The 21,960-nt window shown below is 42.6% G+C and overlaps 1 protein-coding gene across 8 annotated transcripts in view; it reads right to left on the bottom strand.

Moving 5' to 3' along the window:
• Window positions 1-21,960, bottom strand: part of LOC117447923 (pleckstrin homology domain-containing family A member 5-like) — a 79,126-nt gene that overhangs the window by 17,646 nt on the left and 39,520 nt on the right. For all 8 annotated transcript variants that reach the window (XM_034084931.2, XM_034084930.2, XM_034084932.2 and 5 more), the window contains 7 exons: window positions 14,376-14,459; window positions 7,879-7,999; window positions 7,689-7,793; window positions 6,021-6,093; window positions 3,967-4,067; window positions 2,694-2,809; window positions 551-1,132 (listed from right to left, as the gene is read on the bottom strand). In XM_034084931.2, the coding sequence (XP_033940822.1) occupies window positions 551-1,132; window positions 2,694-2,809; window positions 3,967-4,067; window positions 6,021-6,093; window positions 7,689-7,793; window positions 7,879-7,999; window positions 14,376-14,459 (1,182 nt within the window). The remainder of the gene's footprint in view (window positions 1-550; window positions 1,133-2,693; window positions 2,810-3,966; window positions 4,068-6,020; window positions 6,094-7,688; window positions 7,794-7,878; window positions 8,000-14,375; window positions 14,460-21,960) is intronic.

Here is a 21,960-nt window from a genome sequence, read left to right as displayed (position 1 = left end):
AGGAGTAAGTGGAGGCAAAGAGGATCTATTAACACAAGCCAGGCGATGATAAACAGATGGAGAGACAGATATGCTGACAGACGGGCAGACACGGTGAGAGAGCAGGTTTAATCTCAACCTATTAAAAAAGGGGCTCTCACAGCAGGGTCACTGGCGGGCAGTAACTCCAGCTCACAGCTCTGTGCAGCTTTTGTTCATCCCCAGTTCCTCTGACTTTTACATTTAGCAGTGTGATATTAAATTGTATAAATCATTGTGACGAGCGTATGAGTCCTCAGACCCATTCGTTTTTAAAGCCGAGTTGTTTAAAGTCAAAAAAGCTTTGGTAAATTGGACTCTGCACATTTATAGTAATATATAGAATGCACCAAGTTTAGCCAAGTTCCAATCCTAGTTGTCAAAGTAGGACAAGATTGGACTTTTGTGCAGTAACCTAAATCAACTTGTGCTGGCATATGTTCTCCTCTTACAGCACACATATCTGGAGAGGAAATAATGAGTATGTGAATGTTTTATTTGACACTGCAAAAGGCCACATAATCAAACCAACCTCTTGGTGTCGTCATCCTGGCTGCGTCCTCTCTGTGTGCGGACCCACTGCTCGAGTTGCTGCATGGAGCTGGTTCTGTTCAGGGAGGAGCGGTCTGGCTCCTGGGGAGTATACTGCTGAGGGGGCGTATACTGCTGAGAGGGGGTATACTGCCGAGGGGGGGTATACTGCTGAGGGGGGGTATACTGCTGAGGGGGGGTTCCAGTCTTATCAGCTGGAGAGTGCTCAGCAGAGCCGTTGACCTGGGGGCTGCGCTGCAACCCGTCTACTTCTGTGGGAGTCTGCGGCGCGGCTAGGTTAGCTTTGACGGCCGCTGCCTGGGCCGGCTGCAGCTTGATGCTGTTGATCTTTGTGAGGGGACGCTCCCGCTCCGCCCCGTCCTTCTGGAAGCCGTAGCGCTCTGCGTCGCGCAACTTCCTGTCTTCCTCTGCTGCGGCGGATTGGACCGCTGCAGCGTGCTCACGGTCAGCCTCGCGGTTCAGCTCATTGTTCTGGATCTCAGGCTGTGTGAGTGGCGGCTTGTGGTTGGCTACATTGTTGATTTCTTGGGGTCCACACTGCTCCACATGTAGCTTGTCCAACCTGAGAAGAACCAAGAGGAGGCGTTAGAATTATAACGAGAAACATCTCAGTCCCTGCGTCAGCTAATCAAGTCATAAGGTCACCAGCTTAGAGATGGCAAGATGGTGACTATATTATTGCTATATTATTTTATTGGATTAAATAAGAAGATGGGATAGTCATCCGTGTCATTGATCACCAGCAAAATTAGTTTAAGGAGTATTGTTAAAATATACAGTAACTGTATTTGTGAATTTGTGAACTCTGCGAATTGGGGCAGCTCTGAATCTGAAGTGAAATGAAAATAGCCGGAGGGGAACAATGCTTCTTCCAGGTGCCAGAGGAGGTCAGGCATGTAAAAGGGAAATCAGATACCTCCAATAAAACTCCGCCTCTCCTGCTGCACGGTACAAAGGTGCTGCTCAGACCGGTAATCCATTTGCTGCTCCCTTTTGCCTCCTCACTAGAAGACCTATATATGGCTCCTTAGGGACGACTCCAGAAGTAATCGACACGCCTTGGCCTTAGACAGACTCAAGGTCACAGCTTCAAAGTTTGGCAATTTCCCCTCTAGCAGCACGCCTCACTGAGTTAGCAGTAAGAGGGTAGTAGGAAAGGCATTCCTTGAGAGTTTCCACTTGTATTCTTTGAAATAGCTGCACCAGTCACGTAATGTCTTCTCCAGCCATCTGTGGCTCCAGCCGCTCAGCAGAGCTCACATTCAGCTCTGTGAAGGGTCTGTGTGCATCTCCTCCTCATTCTCCTGGAGAGGCTGTCGAAGCATTCAAAGGGAAAGCTCCTTAACAAATAAGGAATTGGGATATCAGGTTCTTTTTTACAGCATAAAATATAAAGAGATGTAATAATAACGTGTAATACTGTACATATAATACAATACACACTAGATACCGACTGAACTAGGGCATCCTTCAGTCTATAAAGATTTTACAATTCGGTTAAAATAGACACATTAACAGTGATTTTTCGTGGGTTTTAGGCACTACTGCTCTGTGTAATTACAAAGCACTTTACCATAACGCCTCTGCTCACCCATGTTAGAGGAGCACATTAGAAATGGGGGTTGCCAAATGACATTTAACAAAGGGTAAAAAAAGGGAAGAAAAAAAACCCTATCCTGATGAGTCAGTGATCTTCATCAGCCAGCACAGCTTTGCACAGCATCCTCTGAACAACAACAGCAGCCGCATAGATTCACAAGGAATGTGTGTGCGAATGCAAATGGCATTTGCATTCGTACTGTATGCTACTCTGTAATAAACCTCAACAGAATGTTTTGTTTTAAATAGTCATTCAACAAACCCTGACTCTGGAAATGTCAAAAATTGTGAACTTTGCGTAAGAACTTAACAGGCTTGGAAAATGGAATTGAAAGCCCTCTCTTACAGTGAAAATGGTTTAACAACAGGAACATCTCCAAGAATATAACCAAGTAAATCATACTTGTTTAAAGAGCCGTCATCGGATGCCTTTTTTTAAATGTTTATTTGTCCTTTGAAAAGCGAAGCAGCACAGTGTAATCGGCCCACATCAAATGAAAGACAGACGATATCCTTTTACAAACCTTTTGACCGGCTCTGAATGCACAAGTACAGCATCTGTCATGACTTTCATCCAAGACTCCATCTCTTTGGCTGTGTCGGAGCAGAAATAGTATGTCCGCATGTTGGGATGCGTCGCCTGTTTCGACAACGGAAAGTGACACACAAAGTTACCTGAAAGAGAGAAGAAGAAAACATAGTTAACAGGGATTTTAGACAGACCAATGAACTAAGATTGTTTTATAGGTTTCTAACTCAATGTAAAGCAATTGATACACGTGATGGAATTCTTTTTTTATTTTATTATGCATATCATTTTGGCAAATAGTGATACAAATTCGATGTGAAATACTACACCTGTGGGCATCCACACATAAATCCAAAATGGCGTCACCTGGGTTTCGTGCATACCATGAGATTAGAGCAGAAAATGTGCCGTCAAACTGAAGGACTCACCATGCAGTTCAGTGTGTGGCAGACATTGTTCCGTCGTTGCTTTGTTCCCTTGCAGCGAACAAACCAATGTATTGTTTGGGCCACCAACAGAAAGAGAAAAACAGAATGTTTAGTGGACAACCTCAATATCCTGTTGACTAATGTCTGAAAAACAAGCACCGTCATAGCCCCAATTACTTCTGAATATCCCTGAGAACTAAGGATGGTTTAATAACATTGCTATTTGGGCCACAAGAGACAGGAAAAGATTCAAAGATAAATATGCAGTCAAAAAGTCATCCATTCTCCAGAGCAAAGCCGTGTAAACTGAGGAGGTCGTGCCCTGCTCTCGTGTTGCTCTCTCTCTCTGAGTCTCAGTTGGAAAGCAGTGTGCTGTGTGGTTGCAGAAACCTTGAGCAGACTCCTGGGCGTGTGCTTGTCTGCGCTTGGCAGGATAACTTTGTTAAGGTTTATGAAGGACGCACAGTCATATACTGTACACACCGCGGCTGCCCTGTAACTTGGGGTTTCCAGGTCAACTAAGTGCTCTAGTACTACGTTACTGGCAGTAGCAGACATATCACTGTTGGCAGGAAGTGTGTGTGCTTTCTAAGCATGAGCAATGTGTAGTTTAAATTACTTTACCGTGAGTCAATTGCTAATGCTTCTAAAGCAGTGATATGTACGCTTAAGAAAACACTTAGGAGAGCGCTAATAAACATCAACCAGATCAAAAGGACCTTTTGGGAGGTTTGTACATTTAGCTCTAATCATCTCCTTTAAGTGGAGCTTTGAATAACACTAATGCTTTAATTATACCCAACCTAACACCGTTTAACAGGAATGAAAACGTGCACTGACCTTGAAGGCATATTTTCTGTTTATGTGATCATCCACCGACAGCATGGAAACACGAAAGCTCGGTAGGAGGATGCTGCCTAATATCCCTTCCTCTTTTTCATCTGAAGAGAGAAAAACAAATCAACACAAGGCATGAAGTGCTACTTTTTTCAGTTAGCTTCATATTCTCAATAATGTTCCACTGCACTCTTATGTGGAACACTCATTTGCAAACATAAAACAGGGGAAAAGACAAACCAGGTGCATAGCAAGATAAAAACTAAAAGAGTTGTGTGTTGGACAGATGAGCAGAGTCCAATCAGTGGAGAAGATGAACATTGATTCAATGTCCTCTACAGCAAGGCCGCTCTAATCCTCATTAAATTAGCAGACAGGGCTCCACATTGACAATGCAGCTCTCTCCACAGGGGGGGGGGATTAGATTGGGGCCCGAGTTTAACCTAGGAATTGCTTAAACTCCTAATTTGTTATAAGCAATATAGCTAAACGAAAACAATGCAGGGAAACAAAATAGATCAGGAAAGTGACTTCTGCCTTCTGCAGACTTCTGCAGTATGTGCGCCAAAGTGTTGACTAGGGCTGCCATGTGAAAGCCGGTCTCCTGAGACAAACACATATGTAGGACAGGGCTCGTGGTGAATGGTGGGGAACATTTGGGAACTAAAAGCTACCTGAGCTCTGTTCGGCCTCTGGTAGCAAAGAGTAAGAGCTGTTTGCCCTGGAGCTATGCTCGAGGATTGATCTTGTCTTTAGCTGTACATGCAGCCCACTGGCCCCCACATGTATTTCAGGTCTCTGCAGAACATAAGCTCACATTGTGGGGGATCCTGAGCGTACAATAGTCTGATATCTACAGCAGTTAGCAGTTGAGGGGCAGTACAGTTCATGACCTTCGCTGCCCACTCTCTGCTGATGGGTGGATTTCTCAACATGTCCGTCCGGATAAAGCCTTTGGGTACGCTGCTGTCTGTGGCTTTTATCAGCTAGTGGGCGGAAAGAAGCGACAGGACTGGCAGACAACAGAAATAACACAGACGAGATGTCACCCCGATCAGCAGAAACGATGACTGTATACAGTGAGCAGGGGGCCAGGCAACACTTGCATTCTCTCTTTATCCGCATCCAGGCCTAGATTACATTTAACTTACTGATTTACAGAATTCATTTGATTTAATAGTAATGATTGATGAACTCTGGACACAGCTGTGTCAATATTTGATATCCACATTAGTACTGCATGATAGAAATTCCCAGTCAACAGCAGCTCAGTCAACAACATCTAATAAAAAAAGAACACGGGACACAAATGTTTTCCTACAGCAGCGAAGAGAAAGGGCAGCCAGGTCTTAATAACTTTTTTAATGGACTGGTGTTCCCACAACAGGCTTATGATGAAAAACACGACTAATATTATGACTACAATTAAGTTGCCTAGGGCTATTTAAATAACATAACAGATCATTCAGGTTTGCTCCAGTCTGAAAAGACATTTTCTTCACTTGGTTGTGAAAGTTCGGGCAGTCTTTACTAAATGACAGGACCAAGTAAGAACCACTGATATTCAAAAGGAGGATCAGAGTCATTATATAATAGTAGTCACTATAATGTGAAATTAAAAGGGAACCTTAAAAAGACATCTTTTGTTCAAAGCATCTTAATCCAAGCAAGTATGTAACCCCTTTATAACAACAGCATCATCTCTGGAAACTTGTTTTGTGACTTTATATTAGAGCGAAATCCAATGTCCTGCTTTTGCTTTCACTCAACATTAGGGTTGTTTCAAAGCCTATTTAAAGCCCTGGCTTTGCTTGGGGAGAAATTATCTCTCAACTGGCAAATCAGATGACAGGAGAGCCATTTCAATTAATATGTCTCCTTAGTTGGTCCTGACAGGCTGCTTACCACAGGGACTTGGATCCAGATATATAAACAACCGCCAAGAGCCCAGCTCTGAAGGTCAAAACAGCCATTTGGACTGCTAATGGGAAAGCACCATTGTTGTAACCCGTGCAATACTAATGAAGCATGTTAGTGGCTGCGAGACCAGGACTCACCTCTGTAGTAGAACAGGCAGAGGTCAGACAGCACAAACCACCTCTTTTTCCACAGCTTCATCCCTGTGCTGTCCTGGAAGACACCAAATGAAAGGAAACAGTTAGTCCAAAACTAGTGGGAAAGGTCTGGCTGGGAAATGATCGAGAACAGTACTTGTTGTAGTCCACTCCTCTCCTCAAATGTAATGTTATCCAGTGATTGTTTGCTAGTTGTAGCTCAATATACTTGGTTATTATCCATTTCCAATGTAATACTTTTTCATTTGTATTTTAAAATTGTTATTCACTTCCCGTTCAGTTTTTCTGGACCAGTATTTCTGCACACTTGGTCTGAAAGGCCTCCTCCACTGAGTCCTGACAGTGAGCAACTCGTCCACTTTATGCTGCAATTTGTCTGCCACTCAAAAGTAACATATTATTGGCCTGAGATGAAGTCTGGGGTACTTTATTTGGTGGAGGGAAAACATTTGATTTCTGGAATAGAAATAACATAATAAAGATTGTGTTCCACTGCGTATAACATTTCCGACAAATAAACAGTTTTCACTTCTAAAAAGAAAGTATGTTATTCACTGGGCAACAAAATCAAACATCCTTTGCTTTAGTTATTCTCTGGTATCACAATGCTGTGATCAAAGGGGTTTCAGGCTGCGTCTTGAAGGGATAAAGGGTGAGGAAAAGGGTATTAAACCCCCCCCCCCCCCCTTTTTGCTTTATTGGAAAACTTGAGCAGAGACCTTAATCGTGGATTTCACCCGGAGACAAAAGCAGGGGGAGGGACTTCAACGACTCAGTCATTATGGTCAAACGGCATGTGGGCTGCAGTTTACTTTAAATGGAAATTCACTTCCATGAAGCAGCATGTTTAAGGCATTAGTATCAAACAGTCTCAATAGCAGATGCTGCTCAGCGTGTTGATAATGGAAGCACAGAATCAGAAAAAACAGAAAGAGTCCAACCTCTTGCATCTTTTAATTTATCACCTTCCGTCTGTTCAATGAAAGTCTTAACAACTCAGTTCATGAAAAAACGTGTGAATACGGTTTCTTTCACCATCCCTTCAACCACTGTGGCGTTTTCTTTCCCCAACGGATCACCTGAAGGGCTCCAGCTTTCCCTCAGCCAAAGACTTCAACAGCTCCCAGGTTTCAATGAGGCAGGGAAATCAAAGTGCAAATCCAGCGTTTATTCAGGGGGGCAGATTTGTGAGACGTTTGCTTGATCTACGTCACCCTGATTGAGGTCCCCAAAGAAATAGCAGCTGTACCAAAGGAAGCCATCGTGTGTTCACAAGCTGCGTTGGGAGGCTGCAATCAAAACTAAATTAGTCTCCCACTTAGGAAGCAAGAGAGAGTCCTGCCTGGCAAAGAGCTGCCTCAAGCACCACCCCCCCCCCCCCCCCCTTAGAGTAACCAAGGAGCTGTGATGAGGGATTGGTGCTTAAACACTGAGCAGAGAAACCGGACAAAGAAGTGCTCAGATGCTGTAAGGCATCAGAACACTTGATTTGTTTCCCAAGGCGAGAGACATTGCTCTCTGCGTTAAAAAGAGGAAAGTTGTAGAAACATAGCTTTTGAGTTTACCCGATGCTCTTCATGCACTTTTCCCCAAACATGTAATGGTGTAACTTTATTTCAGGTTACCATTCGATTGGCTGATATTGCTCACCTGTTTATAAAGCCAGTTTCTCTTGATCACTGGGGCGCCGGGGTTCCTCCTGATGGAGTTGGATCTCTTCCCAAAGTTGTGGATTTTTTTGGAAGGTCTTGAGGGCTAGAAATACAGTGGAATTGTGAGATCAATCCACACAAAGGAAAGCTCGACCAACATGCATGACTATCCTGTGTGCGTTGCTCACTCGTCCTGCTGGACTGTTGGGGTTCGCAGCGTAGTCCGAGCCGCTGGTGTAGTTGGACGCCTCAGTCATGGTGCTCAGTGGCCGGTCCATCTTCTCATTCGACGGCACTTTGGGAGCGGATCTAAAGAAAGAAGACGCATAGAATGCCAAGAGCATATTAGCAAATCGTCAGTCAGAAATATAGCAGGGTCTATGCAGGAATCCTGAAGTCAAATGCCATGCCTTTTAAGACCCTGTCCACACATTTTAAGACCTCATCGCCACTTTGAGTTTTAACCGGTTACATTGGCGACACACACACACCTCACATTATACAGTATTGATTGTCCTTCCTCCTTGTCTTCCAACCATTTGGACGCAAACTTGCATTTCCCCATAACGATGTTGTTTAACAACCGGCGTAAACGGACCTGCGCGCGCCATCAAGCAGTGAGCGTGCGATGTCCTGTTCAGATGACGTCACACCCAACGGGATGCCATAAATAAACTACACAGAATCACACTACACACATACGCCATGATTACATTCAGGCAGACTGTAGAATACAACCTCTTTGGACCATTTATATACTTATTGAAAACAAGCTACAAAATGTAATACCTTGGAAAATGCCGTTTAATAGCCTTAATTTTAATTTAATTGATTTGTCAACTTTTTAAGACCCCGCGGACACCCTGTATAGACTTCTGCTTTATATTTACTGACCTTGAATACAAAGCGGAGAATAGGAGGAGGCAGACTTTAATGTCCACCCCTCGGAAGTTCAAACTCTTTGTTATAATGACATCTCAACATGGGCCTATGCATCTAGCCAATTACTCCCACCATGTCACAGCAGATACACTCCCAGTTGTCTAACAGCTTTTAATGGTCTGCAAAATTGGCCTGACAGTGAATCAGGTCAGGATGCCTTTAAAAGACAAAGGAAAAGTTGACAGCATCCTGAGTTCAGAGCATTTGCCATAGGATAGAACACTGTGTGAAATAAGTTGTCTCAGGCCCGTGGAGATGTCCTACATTCTGTAGGAGGGGAACAGCGCTGTGGTCTAGAGGGAACGAGACTGAAGAAACAGAGGAGCAGAAATACTGCAGCAAAGGAAAAAACTCTCAGATATACGGCTTTGGTTTCAGGTCACCGAGTAAGAGAATAAGGAGAAGCACTGCAAACTCCCCCTTCCACCCTGCCAATTTGATGAATGACCTAACCGTTGTAGACTTCAGATGATTTGGTACCGTTCGGTATAAATGAGGCACTCATTACAAAGTCTATAACGAATCGATTTCCGCATCATCCACTTTTCATGCATCTCTCCCAATCTATCCAACGGCCAGAGAAGAAACTCAGAATCAATTTAGAAATGTTTTAACAATTCAGACGCCATGCTGTTATTCTCAAGGTACACACACACACACACACACACACACACACACACACACACACACACACACACACACACACACACACACACACACACACACACACACACACACACACACACACACACACACACACACACACACACACACACACACACACACACACACACACCACACACACACACACACACACACACACACACACACACACACACACACACACACACACACACACACACACACACACACACACACACACACACACACACACACACACACACACACACACACACACACACACACACACACACACACACACACACACACACACACACACACACACAGGAGAACATCAGCTGGGCTCACAGCAGCAGGCAACACACAGGATGTTGGTTTCCGTGCAGCAGTGACAGGTCTGCAGCTACCAAACACAGAACAAGGACACTCACTGACCAGTGTTACCTGTATTAGGAAGAACAGTCACATGGTTCGTTATAAGGTAAGGCTTAACTCCAATAAGAAGCCAGGTCTAACTATTATGTACTTGAGATCTTGTGAGTGCTAGTTCAATAAAAGAGTTTCATACATGAAAGAGACTTTTTCTTATTCGTGTAATTATAGTTCACTGGCTGTTAAGTGACAGAATAAAGGAGGGGGTTCTGTACAGCGGTGGCAAATCTAAGAAGTAAATGGATGGACAAGTGGGTGACTAATGCTCTCTCTAGTTGAAGTGCACACAATGTTCTCACATCTTAAAAACAGCAGCTTCTCCATGGAATGGCCTATCTTGAGAAAAGTGAACTGGGAGGATTTGCAGCACTTCGAGTGCCAGGCGATATCCTGAGTGAACCAAAATCAATGGTGTAAAAAAGTAAATTGTGTGATAATCACTCAACTGTATATGCGCTGAAATTAAAAAGCACTGAGTAGCCTTTTAGTGTAAGAGATAGACAGACATAAAAAACGAATGATGCTGCATTACAGTCCTGAAGCACACATTTGAATACCCTTAAACTACATTATTTAAAAGTATGCTGAAAATTGTTCATGAACTATGTTTTATATTATGATCAAAATAAGGTATAAACATTAAAAGCAAAATCACAAAACTAACAAATATACAAAATAATGGCAATCTTTATCTACAGTTAAGTACAAAATGTTAATAATGGAAATCCAAATAAAAACAGTTTAATATATACTTAACATTAACAAGTACAAGCAGCATATCATTTTCATTGAAAAAGCTGCAACAATCAATGTGTGGCATTTGTATAAAACTAGGAAAACAACTCAAAAAATGTATCATTTAAAAAAAGATATGCTTATATATCTGAGCTATTGCTTCAGCAGCAGATGTCCCGTAACAATGTACAGTAGTAAGTAACCCACAGTGGACAGGACTGTGGTGAATGAACACGGTAACAGTTGTAGCAAAATACCAGAGCTCAACAACAGCCATCTTTGTGTTTACCACCGGTCCATGACAACAGCATGTCGAGACAATATATCTCAAAGTCTTGAAGAACAAATGACTATATACCTGTGAAGCCGGAACGGGGAGTTTAGTTAAAATGTGGCCTTTTAAGTTCAAATAATATAGCGTAGCTTTACCGAGCATCCATCACCGTGGACAGATTGCATGACCATCACAGAGCTGACAAACCATCCGATATGTCAGGACTAACCCGTATCCATTTAGGGCGTCACACCCCCGCCTGGTCCTGCACGGATGTTGTGTGCCTGTGTGGGGCTGTGTGTGCAAAAAGAGTGAGGAGGGATTACACTGCCACTGAAGCTTGGCGCCCTCAGCACACGGGGCGAACAGTGAACCGAGCGGCTGAGGGTGCATTTTAAAATGACCACACAGCATTTCTAAAGAAATAAGAGTGCTTTCAAACTCTTTTGTTTGGCAGTGAACCTCGCCTTTTATCTTTTTTAACCAACAAAAGACTGAAAGACAAGGCAAGCAGATCAAGATAAGTGTGTACATTGGTCCCCGGCTCAAAGATGCAGTGTAGTGCCTGCAGTTAGTTGTTCATTGAGGTTTAGAAAGACACAACACAACGGTTCAGACGGTAAAGTGCACATTACAGGACTTTGGAATGCAAATGCTTAAACGGGTCATCAGGCAAAACACTATATAAAACACCCACAGTGTGTCGTTAGTGTGTGACAACAAGTTAACAGACACGTTCAAGGTCTTTACATAAAATACTAAAGTGGACGACACACGGTTAGTATAGTATTACCTGCTAAATGCTGGGTGACACCATTTTCCACAATTCACACTACAAAACAGAGGAAAAACAAGTGTGTCGACATTTAGAAACCATGTTCTTACCAATGAGGGGTTTTGAAGAGTGTGGTTGTTATACCGAGTCTATTTATTTCACAACATCCAATACAAGACAAGTCATAGTGTATGTTCTCTTTTCTCCTATCGCCACCCAGGACTGAGAGCACTTAGGAGTCAGCGATGTGGATGTAACTGTAAATATCTAACTATAACTTGGGCTGCTCGAGTATGGCAAAAATCATAATCTCGATTATTTGGGTCAATAATTTATATCACGATTATTAAAAACGATTATCCATTTACTTGGAAAACATCCATTTATTGAACAATTTAAATGTGAACAGTATGTTTTTAACAGTTAATTACCCTGAACTTTAAGAATAATTCAACTGAAAAACCAATAAATAATCATTTTATTTCGATTATGTTGTTTTCATAATCGTTGCAAGCCAAAATCGTAATTGCGATTAAAATACGATTAATGGAGCAGCCCTATCTATAACTATGTAACTTTTCAGTTTAATCTTGTATTATTGGTACATCATATTAATAGAAAAAGTGACTGACAACGTGTAGATCTAGATACTTGTCAAAATAGTATAAAATACACAACATTCCCATAATGCAATCCAGCTTTTCAATTTTCAACATTGCCTTTAATTGACTTGTACATCGAGAGGTATTAAAGGGCGCCCTAAAACAGCACAAACTGCATGTCTGTAAAGTCTGCAATTAACGTTTTCATGACATCCAACATGAATTGAAATGACACCATGCTCTTGAAATGAGTTTTATGGAGGATGTCAAATCATGTGTTACATGCGAGTTATATAAATCTCTCCTGTCAATTTGCACATGGTGGACCACTAACATGATAAGCCAAGACGTCATGTACATTACAGTAATGACAGGAGAATGCAGAGGCACTTGCTCATCTGGGAGACCCTACTTCACAAAGACGGGACTAAGCCATGACTCACACATTACAGCACACCTGAACATCAGTCTGAGTGACAGACGTATATGTACTGTAGTCATCACTGTCTGACCGGTGCCGTTTGAGTCTATGTTCTTTACATGTTATACTAAGTCTGCACTGAAAATGATCATGCTAAATGTAAAACTAATTCCGTGTTTGGGATTTACTGAGAGTGCGGAGCAGATTAGGCAGTGATTTTCAGCAGCTTCAACCTCTTTATCCGCGCGGCAGCTTAAATCCGTCTTTGCCTTTTATTACTTGTCCAGGGTGAAGATTTTCCTCTTAGTACTTTTTCTAAAAACAGAGCCAACTGGTTGATGAAACGCACTGTAAAGACGTGGAAATAAAACCTCGTCGAGTAGTAGGATTATAACTTTGATGTGCATTCCCAAATTTGACCTCTGGTACATCTGACATTCATTTGGCAGATTATTTTTACAATGACACGTTACACTAATTGCTCAGTTAGATATCATCTTGCAGCAGCAGCGTGTGGAGCCTCTCCGCGTGAAAATCAGCAGAGATGTGAGAGTAGCACAGTGAGCGGAGGAATGTGTCAAGAGAGTGCAGTGCGACAGTTCTTGCACAACAAGTGTCTTCACAACCATTTTCCAATCATCCCGTCTGACAAAATCCAGCTCGTACGAATTTGAAGAGACAAAAAAGCTCAAGATATCATATCCTAGTAAAACCAGGGCTTTCATTCCCAAGCCACATATTGAAAAAAGATGGAAAACGGTGCCCATGATGGGACATCAGGGAATTCCTATTGCACAAGATATTGGACTCTGGCCATAATATCCCACATGAGAGTGAAATGTCATGTCTTGAAGCAGAGACTATTTCCATCAGCATTCATTGCTCAAGAAGATAAGTGACCCCAGTTGAGATGACATCACTCGGCACAGCAAAATAACTTTATTGAGAATCTGCCATGACAGGGGCTTTCTGAGGGAAGTGAGAAACTGAGTGGATCTGATACATGTTGCACAACGTTAAGCTAAGATGACTAGGGCTAGACTAGAGTAGAGTTAAAGCTAATGTCACTGCGTGGGCTGTGACAAAAACAGTCAAGATGATATATTTATTAGTACACTTTTGGGTTGGGCATCCATCTTCCTTTTTCAGGGTTTGGACATGCCGCAAATCTCTGGACACTGGACAGACTGCCTGACATGGTCCACACCTGACTGTGAGTGTCCCATGGGTAAAGTTCAAGAGTGAAAGGTGGATCAAACAAAAAAAGGGACTACTGACTCATAAACTCAAGTGTAGTTTGACAGATGCATGTTGTTGTTGTTGTTGTTGTTGAAGTAAAAGGTTGAAGAGGACTGGCCGTCGACCCAGTCATGTGGTCAGACATGTGACTGGTACTGAAAGTAGTGCACACAAATCACATGGACATAGCATTGTGAGTGGGTACTTCCTTCTACTTTTGACAACTGGAAAGGCCATGAACTCTTCAAAGGGTCAAAACGAGTGACGACCGTTAAATCCCTGCATTCCCAGCAGCCGATGTCTGCATGATACAAAGTCTTCTTATTGTCCGCCCTTTGCATCAATGACAATGACACTTGAAACTTGGCAAAAAACAGCAGCTTAGCTATGCAATACATACAACTTCGTTTATAATATCAAAAAATGGTCACTGCCATTCGAAAGTTAACTTCTTAATTCTAAGGAATTTGTTACCATAAATAAATAGAGAAGCGCTGAATAGAAAAGGCTTTGATCTGAAAGGGCAGAACTGCAAATAGAGGGTGGCCAAGTTGCAACAGCACACTGTAGTGCTCAACAATGCTGCTCGGTTGCATTCTAAAAGTAAAAAACAAGAGACTTACTGTTCGTTGACGACAAAGATGCAATTGTCTTGTGAGGGCTGGCTTGAGACAGGATGCTTACAGGTCACCTTCCGCTCATTGTGACTGATGAGAAGAGAGAGAGAGAAAATAGAGATCAATATTTAAAACACTGTAAACACACATCAGCAGAAAACAAGGTAATCAACAACACTTGATGTAGCTTATATAGTAAATTGATATGCTGCATATTGCTCTGAAAACCAAGACATACTTTCCAAAAACTACAGCTGTAAAGGCTTAAGAGAGGTTTTCAAAAACATTGAGAGCAGCTGAGCGAGAGTTTCTATTGGCTGTGTGGAAATTGGAATACTGAGAGGCAACAGAGCAGATCAATAATATGGAAACAATATTACTGTACCATGCTGTGCCACAATACTAGATCATCAATTAAAAACGGGTCCAAACAGGACAATTGTGAAAACTGGTCCATCCAGAGATACTGCAGATGTCTAGTAGTGTCCTGTACACCAGAACATTACCAACAAATAGCATGCAATGACAAGACAAATGATGACTCCAAACAGAAGCAGAGAAAGGCTACAAAGGTTCAACAGCCAACATGCCTCTTTGGTTGGAAATAAGAGCACCAACTTGAGCTTTGGGAACAAGCAAGGGTTGATTTAAACATATGACCAACATCCAAAGGTTCCAGCAGGCTGGGCTGGTGGGCCATCCTGCACCCAACATCTAATGACAGAGGACCAGTAGATGCTACCCACAGGTCCCTTTGGCCCACAGTCACGTCCACCCTTACGTGATTAGAGCAGCAGGATACAGACCACACAGTCATTGGAAAGTAGGAGTCCGAGGAAAGGGGCTTTCACCACAGCAGCAGCTATCCAGCTAAATCAAGTCTGGTCAGTTTGTGTGATGTGGATGGCCTGGGGGGGGGGGGGGGGGGGGGAGGCTCAGTACACTTTCCAGTAAGAATGACAAGCTTTGGTGTTTATCACTCTTAATGTGTAATGCTGTTTCAACAGCTTCCTTGGCAGTAATGACAACACTGCCAAATTAATCCAAGATCCAGACCCGGTTCATCTCCCTCCTGTCCCATCATTTACAATTTGGAGATGGAAAATCGATGGTCATTTGATTACACTGTCAGGGAGTCACAGTGATGGGAGGTGCAGTAGCAGTAGAGAGTATGTTATCAATACGTTAATCAAACATAATGACAGCAGTTATTATTTAACAAGACGTTGTGTCAACAACAGTTTTCAAAGCTTCGCCTACTGCATTTACCGAACAGAATTCTACTTTTCAACTCAGTCAGGCTGAACTATAAACAGAAGAGAGTCAAGCTACAGCCCAAGAATAACAGTTTTTAAACACGGGGTACTCATGGACTGAAAAGAGCAAATACCAAGAATGAAATAGGGGGTTCAGTTTCAGTTTAGCCTGGAAAGCAGCAGTCTCCACAGCTCCGGTCTATAATTACTGGAGGCACTGTTGGCAGCAGAGCACTCGTGCGGTCTTGGGGTAGACCCACGGCACCATTTCTCTTTGGTATCCCCTCACATGTGCATATACTCTTCTGCTTATAGGTTGGCTATGGATTTAGGAAATGAAAGAAGTCTGGATAGGTATTTATATACACAGAAGTGGGATGAAAGAATAATGTTATGTGGAATTATGGATAATACTTAATAATCAGTTCCAAACTATCCAAAACCTGAGAATCATTTAGCTTTGATCCTCTTGATGCATGTACCACAAGTTGGCCTTCATGTGGTACTTTAGCCATGAGTAAAAGGAAAAGAGGTTTAAATATAAGTTCATTCTGCCAACCTATTAATTGGCAATGCATGCCATTTCATTACAGGACTGCAAAGCGTTTTATTCCTTCTGGGATATTTAAAAGAATAATGATCTAATTGTATGAAATATCTCCACAGTTCACAGTATGCACTTTTGTCGCCATCACCTCTATCTGAGTGACAGCCAAGTGTCGAGTAACCCTGTTGCTTACATGGCTAGCAACCTTATAACTATGGAACAGAATGACTATTTACACATAACATTATGCATATTTTGCATAAACATATTGTTATATTTGTTATATCGTGTGACTGCTAGTGTTGCCAAAAGAGACAGAACAAAACTAAGAGGCAACTTGACAGTTCATTGACATTCAAAAGAATGATGGCCCGACCCAGTCTATATACTGGAAGAGGATCCAATATGATGCCCATGTTGCTCTGCTTCTGTTTCTGCTTCTCGCCATAGGAACTTGACACCATAACTTAGCATTGCTCCAAAGCACCCAATTAAAAGACTGCCCCCATTAGTAACACCTGTTCATCAAGACCTTTTGACGGGACACTGAGTCAGGGAAAACGTTCCAGGTTAATGTACGCTACTTATTTGCGATCACAACAAGTGCAAATATATTTTCTGGAGCATTGTTTAGCATGGCTATTTGAACATTTGTAATGATTCTGCCACATTGATCATAAAACCAGACCAACTCTAAAGGTCACTCTGCCCACTGACCTAAATGTGGAGGTGACAGACATTCTGCAACAGTGTTTCCGCCAGACCAGGGCTGAGAGGGTGGGGGTGGTGTGACGTCACGCCGTGTCACGTGACTTGCTTTTTGAATTGAGCCGTCCCTCTTTACGTATTAGCGATGGGAATTCCGGCTCTTTTTAGTGAGCCGGATCATTTGGCTCGGCTCACTAAAAGAAGAGCCGGCTCTTCGTTTCACCACAGTGTTACGGCTGCTGTTTCTGCCTGCTCGGTAACCTGTCTGGGATTGTCTGCAGCAGTGTGTGTGTGATTATGTAAATGAGCTGTGTGGTTGCCCCAACGCCATTGGCTGTCATCTCCTGGTCCATTTACGAGGACACTGATTGGAGCACGCCGGGCCCGAGGCTCTCCAATCCCTGTGCAAGCCCAGTGCACACCTGCTGAGAGGACTACAAAGCTGGGGACAATCATCACTCAGGAGGCTCTGCTGCGATCAGACGCCTCATACCTTTTGCTCTTGTGTCATGGACACTACAGACTGTGCTTACTGTGGATATATGTGTTTAGCGTAAGTAGGGTGCTTAGTTTCCCTCCTTCAGCTGTGTTGTCTTACAGCTCCCTTTCTTTAGACTGTACCACTTTGACGGTGAGGGTTATTTTTAGTGGTGCACGATAATTATCGGCCTGATAATTATCGGTCCGATATTAGGAATTATGACGTCATCCCGATAAAAGTATTAATAGCCACGATAATATACAATATATTTTTTGGGTAAAAAAAAAGAAAAAAATACTGCGGTGTGGGTGGATTGGGATGAGGGGCGCTTGTTTTTCACTCGGCTCCTCCCGTTTTGCCAGTACTGTGGTATTAGTGGTTTAGGAAGAGGGGAGTTTTTCACAAATCCAGCGCTCGCTAACTCATGCCTGGCTGTGACGTAAATGGTGTGCGGCAGTGAAGCCAGGACAGTAAACAAACATGTCGTCTGTAGTATGGGACTATTTCAAAGTTTCAGAGTTAGATAGTTCGCTTGCTATTTGTATTAACAAATGCAATGCAGAAGTTCCACGAGGAGGGAAAAAGGCAACGAGCTACAATACTTCCAACCTGATTAGTCACCTGAAACATCGCCATCGCTACGATGGTGTGTTAAAAGCGTACGAAGACGCCTGCGCTGCTAAACTAGCGGTGAATCCAAAGCCAGCTGCAAAGGCACCGGGGCTTTCACCTATCGACGAGGCTTTTGAAAAAGGCAAGAACTTTATTTGGGAAAATAAATATGGTCACTTTGAAGAGTCAAAACTGTTCTTGGCTTAGTTTTGTTCATAGTAGTAATGCTCATGTCATTTGCTCACTACTAGTCTTTTTTTTACCACCAGGTGTGCAAAAACTACAGGTACATTTAATATATATATATATATATATATATTAGTGCTGTCAAAATTATCGCGTTAACGGCGGTAATTAATTTTTTGAATTAATTGCGTTAAAATATTTAACGCATTTAACGCATGTGCAGAATGGCCCGCCCCATACGTGCCAGCGCCAGGGTATGGCTGGGGTAGGCTACACCCATACCAAGAAATGGCTTAGCCCCACCATGAAAAATGATGTTAAAGTAAGCAAAATAAAGTCTGCCAACTCGCGGAGTAAATTGCACAGACAGCAGTTAGTAAGATTGATTTCAGTAGCCACGGTTTTGAAAACTTTTGTCACGTAGTGATCGTCTTCTCAATAGAACATCTTTGATAACGGCGTGGTGTTGTTGCAGGAAGTCCCGACGGAGAATACTTTTTTGCTGTAGGGGTTACATAACTGGTACGCAGGTTATGTGCCTAATCTGAAATGCGTACCGTCACTTGTGTCACAAAGCACATTTGCGTACCGACGTACTTGTGAAGCTTTTCCAGAAGGCGGTTAGATCACCGGACGACAGAGTCGGTCTCCGTGTGCACAGACAGGGCTGCTGTTAACGTCGGTCTGTACAACGGACTTGTGCCAAAACTACAACCGGCTGCGGAGGGAGACTTCCCCCTTCACTGGAGAACTGCGCTAAAACAGCTGATCACAACGTTCACACTCTGTGGTCACGAAGTACTCCACTAGCCCCCCTCTGTCGACTTTCCTGAAGTACTCCCCCGTTGATAGAAATCAACACGTAATGAATTAAGACCCCACGGTTTGATGATTGATAGGTGTGTTGTCTTTCATTTTGACATGCAGAAAAATGTTATAATAAACATAGATACTGTATGTTAAATGGATATATCCGCCTTCTTTCATTTATCTTTCCATTCCCACAACAATATACATAAAGAAATGGCATATTTTGGACATAGTTCGAATGGTGATTAATCATGATTAATGAATTGTTAAGCTGTGATTAATCTGATTAAAATTTGTAATCGTTTGACAGCCCTAATATATATATTATATTATTATCGGGTATCGGTATCGGTCTTGAGAAGCAGGAAGTTATCGGTATCGGTTTCAAAAAACCAATATCGTGCATCCCTAGTTATTTTTGGTTATTAGCTATATTTCTTTGTATTTAAGTAGTCTCCTTTTTTAGAGTCCTCCTTTTGTTAGGTTATTTGTCAACCTGTGCCGTTTTGGCCTTTTTGTTGTTTCAGGCTGCCTGTGTGCCATTTTGTTTCACCTTGCTTTATAATAAAACCATTTATAATTATTACCAATTCCAATCTGGTGTATGTTGCTTTCCTCTTCCCCTAGTCGGGACGTAACAACAGTTTACCACGGAGCCTCGCAGCTGCGAAACTGAGGCTCCGGCGCTCGCAGTTCACGCACGTGCTCCACTAGCCGCCCCCCCCGTCAAGGCTCGCCAGCAGTACACTTTCCATCACAGGAACACGCTTTGCGAAAAGAATCCCACCAGACTCCTTTGCCCCTCCAACAGAGGGATGTCCTTTTTTCTTTTCGTTATTTCAAGCGATAAAAACTCTCGATTTTCTCTCGAATTATTATTTGTTTTCAAATGACGGCAAGACGCCCCCCCGGCGGAAACGCTGTTCTGCAAGCATAATTTTCTCCTGTAAAAATCAATCAAATGTCACATCAAATTAATTTGAAACAAAATGCAATGTTGAATTGAATCAACAGAAACATTGTGTTATCTGTTTTCAAGCCTCAAGCAGTTCAAACGGACATAAAAAAGGATGATCATATTGGTTAATAAAAGTGAAAACTATTAAAATATCACCTTCAAAATTAAGTTTAGCAAGGTTCTTCAGGTTAAATCTATAAAATGAAAAAGGTCCTCCTGATGCTAAGAACTTTTTTAGCAGATGTGTTGACTGAAACGTGTGCGAGGTCAGATTTTTTAAGAGGGGGTGGTGTGACATCAAAGAGTCTATATGGACACCTATATGGGCGGAAGCTATTTGAGAAGGTCCTTAACATTCCCAACATGGTCCATGTGGTATGGGAGAACAGCGAGTTCTAAAACCTCAGTGATAAACATGCAGGCCATGCAGCAACATGATGGCTCTGGTGGTGTGTAGGCCAAAATAGGGGGTATAACAGCAGTACACAGTTTCCGGTTTAAATCTATTTTAGACAACCTAGAATAGAAGTCAACAAAAATCAGTTGTTTCCTTTTGCACTGGTCTCTAAGCCATTTCTTTTTTCTATCGACATTTACGGCAGTGACATCTAGCATAGCAGTGTGATGGGGTTGACAATCCTGAGAATAAGGAAAAAGGCATCCCACATTGCAGAAACAGAATCAGTTGTATTGCCTCCACATGGCTTCAATAGCTGATTGCACATTTGAGAGGATTATATTGCAAAACCATTATTGAATGTGTAGCTTGGTTGCTTTGACTGAAGACACATGAAGCCTTCTGAAAGCATCACAGGACGATAATGTAGTCAGCAGCGAGCCAACACAATCAACTGCTGCTGCACAGCTATAGCTCCAAACCTCTTTTGGAGTACATGTGTTTTTCAAAATACCTCTGCCAGCTTATCTTAGTTTCGAATGCCATTTGTGACGGTCACAGATGCTCTGTGGAGTGTGGTGGTCTGTGGTCACTACAGTCAAGATTAAGTCAGCATAAGATCAGGAGGCTGCACAGTAAGGGGAGCATATGGTAACATGTGTGCTTCAAGAGAGGGCAAAACATGATCCTCTTTAGTCTTTAGTGCGGTTTAGGGTTTCTTCTTGTTTTCCAGAGGGAGGTGTTGTTTCTGAGGGTGGGTAGGGGTGAAGGGCACCAGGAGGGGTCTTGTCTCTACGCCTCAGATGTTTAGTTGTGAGGGTCTAGGAGTGTCGGTGAGAGCTGACCACCCTGTAGTGAGGAGGGTTGGGCAGATGTCTGAGTTCAGTATTGTCCACAATAATTAGCAGTGAGCTGCAGTAATGAAGGGCTTAAGGTCTGGGGCTCAACACTCCACAGGCTCAGCTTTTATTGTTCAGGAGGGTCTTTGATCCTTCACTCCCCTTCTACTACAGTTTAACAACAAACAACTGAGAGGCTCCGAAAAAGGACCTTTACAGTCGAGGAGGGAAAAGGTCTTCATGAGTTTTGACAACAAATCGCTGGGTTTTAACAGTTCGGGGGGCCCCACTGTAAGCTCCCTCATGTTATTATTATTTGACTTGAAAGCCAAACCAACCCCGGAGTTCAGACCTTTTCTTAGTGCGCTTTAAAAGGTGAGTTGGGGCGTACTTTAGTGTAGCATTCAACCTTATTTATGTCGTCTGTGAAGCCAAAAGCAGCACTTTAATGCTATTTGGAGAGATAGTATGTTTGATGTTGCTACAACATGCTCAACTTCATTTAAAAACAAAAAAGTTGTTGGTAATAAAAACATTGTCAAAAAGGGAGAAACTCAAATCATCTCTCCCTCAACCTGCATCTATTTAATGTAAAGTACAATGCAGTAGATCAAACAAATAAGGTCAAATAGAGAGGTGTCATTTGATGACCCCTATAGTCAGTATGGGTTTTGAGCAGCATCATAGCGGCGTCACTACTGTATCTCGAGGCTAAACAGAAAAGGAAAGGAAAAAAGAACATAACTTGATAGTTGTTTTGACGCTTTTTTAAAGTGTGGAGTGCCTGGAAAAACTGG

Source organism: Pseudochaenichthys georgianus, chromosome 6 (assembly GCF_902827115.2).
Source record: "Pseudochaenichthys georgianus chromosome 6, fPseGeo1.2, whole genome shotgun sequence".
NCBI classification, from domain to species: Eukaryota; Metazoa; Chordata; class Actinopteri; order Perciformes; family Channichthyidae; genus Pseudochaenichthys; species Pseudochaenichthys georgianus.
Note: the sequence above shows the minus strand (reverse complement) of the source record. Positions and strands in the feature narration are given on the sequence as shown.